This window comes from Ursus americanus, chromosome 23 (genome assembly GCF_024610735.1).
Source record: "Ursus americanus isolate L20-20 chromosome 23, mUrsAme1.1.p, whole genome shotgun sequence".
In the NCBI taxonomy this organism is placed as follows: Eukaryota; Metazoa; Chordata; class Mammalia; order Carnivora; family Ursidae; genus Ursus; species Ursus americanus.
The window spans coordinates 13,510,733-13,521,512 of NC_142149.1; the positions used below are offsets into that span (position 1 = coordinate 13,510,733).

Genomic DNA, 10,780 nt, shown 5'->3' on the forward strand with positions numbered 1-10,780 from the left:
TACTAGAACAAAGAAACTAAAATGCCTTTGTTTTCGTTTTCCAAATTACTGTCATGCCTGTGGCGGGGGCAGGGGAGGGGGGTAAGGGGGGGATGGAGGGAGGGAAGTGTCTAATGAACGTTCGTATAGAGAAATTTCTCTAAATCTTAAACTTTGGGCTTAAAAATGACCTCAGTATTCATTCCAGGTGTATTGTGTTTAAGAAATTTTGATAACCAGCCTTTGGAATTAAAGTGATTGCACTGAACGAATATGCTGTTATTGTTAACTAAGATACATTTGTTCTAATTACAAAGCAGCCTGTGTTTGTTGCTTTCCAGTTACCTCGATGAAAAGCATGCTCTTTGCTTGGCTAGACTGCTGCTTAGCATCCTTGAGACTTACATTGCTTATGGACAACATTTGTGATCTACGGGTTTTGGGGTGTGGGGGCTTGGGCATCATCAGCTAAATAAAATAGCCCAGGTCTGGATTTAGAGCCGCCCTCCCTCTTGGCCCCAGACCACACTGAACTGAATCATAAAGTTCTGGCACGCGTGCCCTGTGGAAATGAAGAGAATCTCACATGACATACATGGATTGATATAAAAAGACACCAAACCACATGATGCAGGAAATACTTAGGGAAAAATTTCCAGCTGTGAATGCCCGCTCTAAATCCCCACCAAGCTAATTCACCATCAGGGTGGTCGAATAACCAATTATTCAAGCATCCCTTCCTTGTAGAGAGGCATGAAGTTAAATTCTGCCATGACCGCAACAGAGAAATGCCTGTCTGGGAAAATTGCTGATAGAATGTTGTCAAGTAACCAAAGAGCAGGTGGGGAGTGGAGGATAAAACAGCAGACGTAGTTCAAGTGAGAATAATTGTTATTTGTATGCATTTTGTATACTGAAGATGGATGGGTTCTTTGTTTAACCGCAGTTTCTTGTTGGTTGGATTTAGACAGGGTTTCTCAGCCTGGGCACCATGGACATTTTGAACCCGGTACCTCCCTGTTGAGAATGGGCATTGGTAGGTTTTTCCAAGACCTCCCGGTCCTCTAGCTGCTGGATACCAATAGCTCTACCACCCCAGTTGTGACCACCAAAAAACTATCACAAGATTGTCCCCCATTGGGAACCACTGGATGGAAGAGATCGTTATCCTGGAATGCTGAAAAACTACAGACTCAGGCCCAAAATCATAATGTCATGTGCCATTTTATTTATAGATCAGTGTGGGTGGAAGTAGAGCCAGCCATCTCCAAGCTGTTAGACTAGACTCGAAGTTCGATATAGACCCGCACTCTCTGACACTATGAATTCTGTGCAGAGATACGGCTCCGTGCGAGCATTGCAACCAAGTATCCCTGGTACTGGTAAACGTCTGCCTTCTATGTCCTGCCTCCTGTAGTAGCAATGAAAGTGTCCTTTCTCTTGTCGAATGCATTGATTTAAAGAAATCTCCAAATCTATTTTGAAAGGTATCTGGAAGGTAAGTATTAAAGCAAACAAGCCTGACCCTGTCCCCCCTAACGGGATCTTCTAAGAATGCTTTAGGAGATCTCAGGCTATGGCACTGCCCACGTGCTAATACTTTCCACCCATCTAGCTCACTTTACAAGATTCACCCCTAAATAATTTCCACTCTTCTCTGTTCTAAGACTGTTTCGACTTAACTTCCTTGCACTCACTCCCCCTTTGGCTGGTGTAGCTAACTTTATGACGTACTCTTCATAAAGTTAGTGAATTCCCTGCTTTTTTAAAACCTCTCTTTGGCTTCCGCTACCGTCTTTCCCTAAAGTCTCCCCGTTGAAAGTTTGCGTTTAATAACAGTAGTTGCCAACGTCTTGACCTTTTTGCAGATATGACAATGGATGATGTTCGGGAATACGAGAAAAACATGCATGAACAAACCAACATAAAAGTTTGCAATCAGCATTCCTCCACTGTGGATGACATAGAGAGCCATGCCCAAACAAGTGTATGTAGAATTTTTAAAACATGTTGCCCGCCCTTTACCAAACGTACACATAAACTGATCTTTGAAATACTGCAGACGTTCAGTTCTCAACATTCCACACACAAACATGCCATCACCCAGAGGCTGTTGGTAAAGAACCTGAGCTAGGTCTAAACTGGACAGTGTCACCTCTTGCTTCTATTATCTTCCAGTTCTTAAGAAAGCCACTTGATTTGGGGGTTGCTTTTCCGCTCATAAAACCCACGAACGTGGAGAGTGGAAACATTGGTGGCTGGTGAATGGCTTGCACCGTGAAAGAAGAGAGGAAACAAACAGGTGTCATCTGAAAACTAGACTATCGTGACAGTAACTTTTAAAAACACAGTTAACGCTCAAGTTATTCATTCAAGGGACAGCTTGTGGCTCATCTGGTGTTTGAGATTTCTTTACATTTGCTTTGAAATGCTTTCTGCGGCTCTTTAGAGCTGTTCTAGCCAATCCATTCCTTTTTGCTTCGGTTAATCTCAAGACGGGGCTGCAGTCTGTGTACACACTGGCTGAGCAGCGGAGGTGTGGTGAGCTGGGTGTGTGCTGGGCCTCGTCCTGGGACTCAAGATGAGCTTCAGAGGGCCTCGGGTTATTTGGTGGCACGTGGGAAATTGAGAGCTGACTGTATGGTGCATGCCAGCATTTTAAATATAGTTATCTCTCAATCATTCATGCTAATGAAGAGGAGCTAAGAGAACAAAGAAATTGTAATCATAAGTCATTTGTATGTATCTTTGGCCAGCGTTGGGATCTCCCTGGGTGTCAGCTTGAGCCTGCATGTCTGCTAGCCCACGCCCCAGAGAAGTACCTATTAGACTTTTAAGAAGTTGATATTGTAGGTAAAGACAATGGAGCAACGGCTGTTGCCGTAAATGGGTGCTTTAGAATCGTGACGATCTTTGTGGTTGCACTTTAGAAGTTTTTGGTTCGGTTTTTAGAGCATGTGTTTGGAGTGTGCCCTGCAAGGCTCAAGTGCATGTGGCTTACCCTTGAGGCGCAGATGGCCCTGACGTTTCCTCCCCATGTTGCATGTCGATGACTGCATTTTCAGAAAGCTATGGGGTCAGCTTACCTGGGGTGTTCCTCTCTATGCACAGGCCTGTGCCAATAGGACTTCCTTCTCCTTCTGTCCCTGTTCTAACATTAGAAATGCTCGTGAAGGACACTGTCCTTGGAAGTCCATCATTCTCAATTCCCTTTGCTTTTTGGAATGTTAGACTCTAGTTCTCTGTCAGCCGCCCTCTGAAAGCTGCTTGCTTAGAAGTCTGATCAGACAAAGGAAGCCAGAGGAAAGGGGGAGATGCCACATTCAAAGGACTCTAAGTGCCCAGCTTTTCTCATTCTAAGCTCTTACGGTTTTTAGCTTCAGGCTCTTTGTTTGGTTTTCTTGCCATTTTACTGCCATTATTACCATTAGAAAGTCAGTTTACTATGTAGACAGTGGTACCTAGAATGGTTCTCCCGTGGGAAAGCCCCATGCATTCTCTGGCTGCAATTCACTGTCGTTCCCATGAATTCAGTGTAAGAAATGCCTATGTCCTCAGAAGTTACACAAAGTGGTTATTTTGAGTGCTTACGACATTTCCCTTATTCTTTGGAATTCCATCAAATTGGAGATCATTTATTTTTCCATTGTCTTTCTACGCTATCGTAATGAAAAACAGTTGAAATCAAGAGGCTGCTGTCCATCCCGAATAAAAACTGCAAGAGTGCTCAGTAAAATTTAAACCCTCAACCTGAGCAGGGACACATTAGACTGAAATTATGCAGAATTAACATCCAGGAACACGGCAGTAAGAAAGTAAGTCTCCTTTTCCATTGAGTGGTGTCTATGCCTTCAAGGAAGGGAACTTCTAAGAGACTCTGGAATTGTAAAATCGCAATTCTGTATTTTGGATGATTTCTGCCCCCTGCTGGATATGGGGAATAGAGCATTATACTCTGCCACTTTTCAAAGATGCTTATTATAGCAGAAACATACCCCATTCACTGAAATTTTTCTGAGAGTCTCAATTTTACTTTGAAGTGCATACACCTTTATTAAAAACTTAATCTCATTTATTCACTTATTTAATAGTCTTAGTATTTTCTAAAGTGGCAAATGTATAGGTACAATTTTTCCTGGTAAATTCTAAATTGTATATGATATCAATACAATCATATTTTATTTCCTCTATAAGAAAAATTTTCCTTTCATAATATTTTAACAATTGCTCCAGGAAATCCTCTTAAGGATTTTGTTTTTTGAAAAATATTTCTGACAGATGAACATAGGGGAAGGGAAGGAAAAATAAAATAAGGTAAAAACAGAGAGGGAGGCAAACCATAAAAGACTCTTAACTATAGGGCACAAACCGAGGGTCACTGGAGGGAAGACGAGGGTGGGGGGTTGGGGGGGATTGGGGTCATTGGGTGATGGGGATTAAGGAGGGCACTTGATAGAATGAACACTGGGTATTATATGCAACTGATGAATCACTAAATTCTACCCCTGAAACTAATAATACACTATATGTTAACTAAATTGAATTTAAATAAAAAAGTTTTTAAAAAAGAAAAATATTTCTGGCTTGCTCATGTTATAATACGACCTTATATATATTACATATATTTTTTATATATGTATCCTAATGATTAATACCATGTTATGAATATTCATTCCATAGTTAATATTTCCAAAGTGGATCTATTGCTTCATTTTAGCTTATGCAATATCATCTAATGACGTTTTAACCACTAGGGTCACGGGAGAGGACAAGAATGAAAAATGGGTCTGTGGGAAGCTAAAATTCATGTAGAAAATCCACGGGCAGCAGATTTCCCCTTTTACTCAAGAACAAGTCCTTAGGCTTTCACTCGGTGCTTTTTCCAGTAAGCGCAGTCACCTGTTTTCTCTGTTACCAGTAAATAAAAATGACAAAGGATACCAGGGTTAGCCAGAGAGTAATTAATAAGAACCATAACAATAGTAATGACAGTAATAGTAATAGAGTTTCTGAGAATGGGAGAAGAGATCTCAAACTATAAAAAAAACAAACAGGCCCTGATAAGAGAAGTCATCACAGTGTTATTATGTTTTCAATATATTATGTCTAAATGGTAGCAGGTGTGTGTAATACAGTCAATATATTAGTGGGGGTGCCTCACTGGCTCGGTCGGAAGAGCATGAGACTCTTGATCTCGGGGTCATGAGTTCAAGCCCCACGTTGGGTGTAGACATTACTTAAAAATAAAGAAGTTAGGGAAAGATTAAAATTTAAAATATATATATATATTTTTTTTACTTTCTCACTTAATAAAAACATTTTAGGTATTTACATCACCTGACAGTTCCTCTTAATGAGGCGTCACGGAATTTGTTTCCTGAATGCCAAATAATGCTTTTTTTTTTCCTTGAAAAAATGGTTTTATTTTTCTTGGCTTTGGGATAATTAGCAGGGTTTGTGGTGGTTGTCATTATCTTATTTGTTTTTTAAGCTGAATTAAATAAAACACAGCATTTAAACAATCTGAGGATGGGTACACAGTCAGGAAACCAGTAACCCCCAGAATGCAAAAAGTGTATTTATTGAATAAGAAGAAATTCTGATGATTTGCCTATTTCCCCTGTAACAGTGTACTTGTACTTACGTGCCCTAAAGTAGGTAATAATACGTATCATTTCTGGGCCATCGATTGCTGGAACTAGCCTCCCTTTATAGAAAAGATGACTAGGTCTAATAATAGCTCCATATATCACACCAGGCCAATGGCTCGCACACACACACACGCACGCACGCACACGCATACACACACACACACACACACACACCCAGATACTTCCCTGGTCTGGTTCTGTACTTTCCTGATCCGTCCTTATTCGGAATACTTAACACTACTCACTGAAGAGTGCTTTGGAAAATCTTGGATGGATATTCATAAAAGAATATTGTTTTTCAGAGGTTTATGCCTTAGTAAAAAGAAAAAAATCAGGGTTTAGCATTTCAGTGATAATTTGGGTTTATAATCTGGACGGGCCTCGTTATGATAGGATTCCTGTAGTTCCCTTAAAATCAGGCATGGAGGTAAATACATTTGCATCTCTTCTAAATAACTGGTCATTTTTCTTTCTATTTTTTTTTCTTTGAAGACATGACAATGGATGAAGTCCGAGAATTTGAACGAGCCACTCAGGAAGCCACCAACAGAAAAATTGGCGTTTTCCCACCTGCGATTTCTATCTCGAGTATCCCCCTGCTGCCTTCCTCCGTCCGCAGCGCCCCTTCCAGTGCTCCATCCACACCTCTGGCCACCGACGCCCCAGAATTTCTGTCCGTGCCCAAAGATCGACCCCGGAAAAAGTCAGCCCCAGAAACTCTCACGCTTCCAGACCCTGAGAAAAGAGCCACCCTGAATTTACCTGGCATACACTCTTCAGATAAGCCATGTCGGCCCAAATTAGAGTAACTTCCTATGAATATTTCATGGGGTTTTATATTTTCATTTGGGTTGTTTTTTTTTTTTAAGAATCTTCTGATATAGAAAAAGACTGCTTTGTCCCTCAAACATGTTCCTTCAATCTCTGAGTGTGCATGTGGTTAAGTACCTTCCCATATAATAGGATTCCCTAAGTATGCCACACAGCATCCCTCTAGATGTAAATTGTAAGACTTGCAAAGGACAGAAAGAATCTTCTGTAGCCATAGCTGGAAGCCAGGGAGGAAGCCTTGCTGTTGAGCGTTTGATGAGGTCGGTGTGGACTTCAAGAGCAAATAAATGAAAACTTCATGCCCCTGTGTTAGAATGTGTGGTGAAACAGCGAAGTCAGTCTCCTCTCATCAAACCTGAAATTCTCAAAAGTACTCTCAGGCGTAACATACGTAATTGTTAAATTTTCAAACTGTTCATCACCAATACTTGAATACTAGTAGTTAACTGAGATTCCTATTTTGGTTAGTCTGACTCAGGATTTGGGGCCTAATTAACTCTTTAAATTTTTTGAAAATTTTAATTATCAACCTATAGTGGCTCCAAGTGCAATTAACAATAACTTATTTATACCTTTCACAGAATTTAATAAAGATTCCACTTGTTTCTGTCTTTTAATAACTTTCCCCTTTGTGCCCTTGTGGCCTCAGAAATCTTTCAGAATTGCACGGATGAATGTGACCATGACTGACTGACTGGGGATGGTTTGGTTTAGGAACCAAGAGGCCCAGGTGAGGCAAACATCATTTTTCTCTACAGGTACCAACAAACCTTGAATTGTTAACTTCCATCATCCATTAAGATTCTCAGTATTTGCAATTAATTGAGTAGAATTCGTTGACTATTTGCCCATTCAAAGAAGTTCAAGGGTAGACTAAGCTCACAGGACTTTTAACACTGTCAGAATGTCTGGTTCGGGAACCCTGAAAAAGAGAACTGTCTCCCATCCCCCTCCTGCTTTTACTTTTAATAACATCCAGATTTCCCTGGAACAGATTGCCCATCACCGGACCTTAAAAAAGACTGCCATTCTCTTGCCCTTACTTGAAACCCAAATATTGGGAATGTCGCAGAAGTGGAGTAAAGACTGTCGAGTGGGAGGACAGATGAGCAGAATTGCTGACATCTATTTGTAGAGTAAAAAGGGGAAAAGATTCCCTTCTGTCTAGCTTTCTTTCCTGCGAGCGGTGGTAATGCAAGATTAGAATCCAGGTGGACGGGAAGCAAGATCATTCAACCCAAGTGGCAGAAAACGAACTCTCCTTTGATCTAAAGAGAAAACTCTGCCACCGTCGCGCCTCACTGCCTTTCAACGCAGAAGGAAGGGCAAGCAGAATCTAGCATTTACTTTTTGTCCTCCAGGAGAGGAAGACAACAAGGTAGTTGGGCAACTCCGAGGCCCCAGCTAGCCTTCCTGACCATGACCTCCAACCTCAGGAAAGGGACCTTCCCAAAACACAAGATCCCAAAGGAAACAACATAAACCAAGGAGTATGACCTCCTTCCCACACAGCCTCTCAGCCAGTGGACCCTGCCTGCTTCTCTCAGTGCTCAGCACACGCTACATGGTGTCTTTCAAACGGATAAACTCTCCCTGGTGCAGGCGCTGGTCCCAGGAACCCAGCACCGAGTATTCTAAGTCATACGTCAGACTGTCAAGATAATTTCTTTATCTCCAGGTTGACATTTTCGCTGAATAAATAAATAAACAAACCCAGAACTCAAAGGAAACCAGTTGCAACCGGTTTAGATGGACAGTGCATCTCTTCCCTGAGAACGACAGCGTTGCAGTAAGAGATCTCTGCATGGTCTAGTAGCATGATTTCTGCTTGCGGGAAATCTTCATCTTCTCAGACCCCTTGGACTTCTCAGTGGTCCCCTCCCCACACAGTAATACTTAATGAGAATGTTGGGCTTTAGAACACAAAATTCTACTTTCAGAAGACACTGACATAGTATACGTATTTGCTTACCATTTGCCGGCTGAAATCAGGAGGGGGTGGGATCGTTATTTTTGCATAGAACAGATTAATTTGGGGCAGGTTGTAAGCACATCTGGCACCTTGTTTTCCCATGAACACCACTGCCATTTTTCTTTTTTGTAAAGTAGCTTCTGCTGTCAAGGCCAACGATGCTGTATGCTTTAGGAAGCTAATTTCTGATTTCCTTCTGTGAGTTTGCTTTCTCTTGTTAGCCAGTTCGATACCACAGACATCAATTTCAAAGCTGCCGATGATAGTGTCATTCTTAACCAACAAATGTGTGTTCTCTTAAAGTATGTTCGGTTTTTCCTGTCTACATGTGGTTGTGTGCATTTAAACGGGGTGGGGGCGGTGCAAATATTCCTTTAGCTGCTTTGAATATTTAATCAAGTCATCACAAGGCATAAATGACTTCAATATTTTATCTCTCTTGATTTCCAAGTGTCATTTCATATTCTCCATACCTGAGTTTGCTTACTGTGGGATACAAGCCTGCGATGAATGTGTATATAGAACGTTAATAATTCCTATAAGGATGGAAATTAAATGGTTGCATGATGGAAACGTAGAAGACAAAAAAAGCAGAAACTTGAATTCATTAAGCATGTTTGGGGAAAAATAAAATCTTTAACTCAGTGCCTCTGTCTGCAATGTGGAAACCTTCAACTTTGTTCACCAAAATTGTATTATACCTGTACATATATAAATATAGCATAGTGAGTCAGGCACCACCAGTGTTAAGTCTCTGGTAGCCAAATTAAAATAAATAACCCATAGAATAACACGTACGTTCACCCCATCTTCATCTCCAGTGTTAGTGGAGACCATCAAAGTGGCCATAAATGTCATCACTTTGGATGGATTTCCAGTGACGAAATGCCCCCGTGGTTTTCATGGACTGTAATACGGCATCGTTGGCTTTGGTTGTGCTTTCCCAGGATAAGAAGGTCTTGGTGTTTTTACTGCATAAACTTTGTCCAGGCGAGCTCTGGAGACCATTTCATTTTCCTACTGTTGGGCTGAAATAAAACAAAGCAAAGGAACAGCATAACAACAAAAAAGTCTGTGACATTTTTTCAGTTACCACCGTAAAAACCCAAACCAAGTTCATTGGTGAACTTCGTTTATAAACCCTTCTGCTTTGGGTTTGCATCTGTGTGTTGGGGGGGAAATGGTTTTAATTTGGGAGTATTTATTAGGCGTGTTTTGGATTGTGAAAATAAATCTCTAAGGAGCACCGTTATGCGTGCATAACAAACACAGACAGTTAAAAAACACAAGACCTCCAAAAGAAATACGCGGTTTTCTTTCAAGACACTGGAATAAATAGTGACCTAAGAGAAAAGATTCTGACACATCTCAGAAAGTCATTTTGCCATGAAAATTTGAAGGCTAATGTATGTATGTGGATTTTTCAGTTTTGCTTAATTTGGCATCTCGTCGTGGCTCAGAAACAACAAGGTCACTGGCTGGATTCGGTCTATAGGAATTTTACTTTTCACAAGGGCCAGCATATAATTTAGTCACATGCAATGTGTACTCAGATAATCCAATAGAGAACAGTTGTCAATCGTTTTAGTCCCTTTCTGATCATCTGACTCAGCAGGCTAGGTGAGAGACAACCTGCCATCTAAGCCCTAATGCTTGAAATTAAAAAAAAAAAAGGGTCTGTTTAGTGACCGCAATTGATCATAAATAGACCATTTAAAACTATTCATTCTTGCTAAAACTGAAGTGTAACTCGAGCGCAGCGTTGGCATGCGGAGGCAACACACACCGGGTTCTGTGTTCTACCTTCAAAACAATATGTTTGCATTTGAAATAGAAGTGGTTCAGCTTTTTAGGAGTTAGTGCCATAAGGGAATGTGATTATGCTAAGAACTTTGCAGACGCTGTTATTAATTATACTTCTGTTGTTAACAAGTGCTGTAGGGTAAACCTCTCAATGTTTTTGCTTACAAGTGAAAGCATGTCTGTTGAACTGCAAGTCTCCCTTCAGTTTCTATGTTATCACCACGAAGAGGTTCTTTGAGTTGTTGTTAATGCCTATGCCGCTTAACGTAGCTTCAAAGTGTCACTTTTAGGGTTTACGTTTCAAGCTGGGATCTTGATTAGTTACGTATATTGAGTCAAAATACCACTGCCATTGCGGAAGGACCAAGTTTTGGAATGCACAGTGTTACAGACTACAAGCAAAGCAAGCAAGAGTTGATCCTCACACATGCCACCCTTTTGTGTCATTTTATGGCTGTTTTGTGTTTTTTTTCCCAGTTATTTATTGTTGTTAATAACTTACTTTTTCTTACATTCTGGTGTAAATAAACTACAAAGCAATCTT

The 10,780-nt window shown here is 40.8% G+C and overlaps 1 protein-coding gene across 1 annotated transcript in view; it reads left to right on the plus strand.

Annotated features, from left to right (window-relative positions):
• Positions 1-10,780, plus strand: part of PITPNC1 (phosphatidylinositol transfer protein cytoplasmic 1) — a 252,604-nt gene extending 241,824 nt beyond the window's left edge. The window contains exon 11 of the mRNA XM_045813945.2: positions 6,123-10,780. Coding sequence (XP_045669901.1) covers positions 6,123-6,439 — 317 coding nt within the window. The 3' untranslated portion in view covers positions 6,440-10,780. The remainder of the gene's footprint in view (positions 1-6,122) is intronic.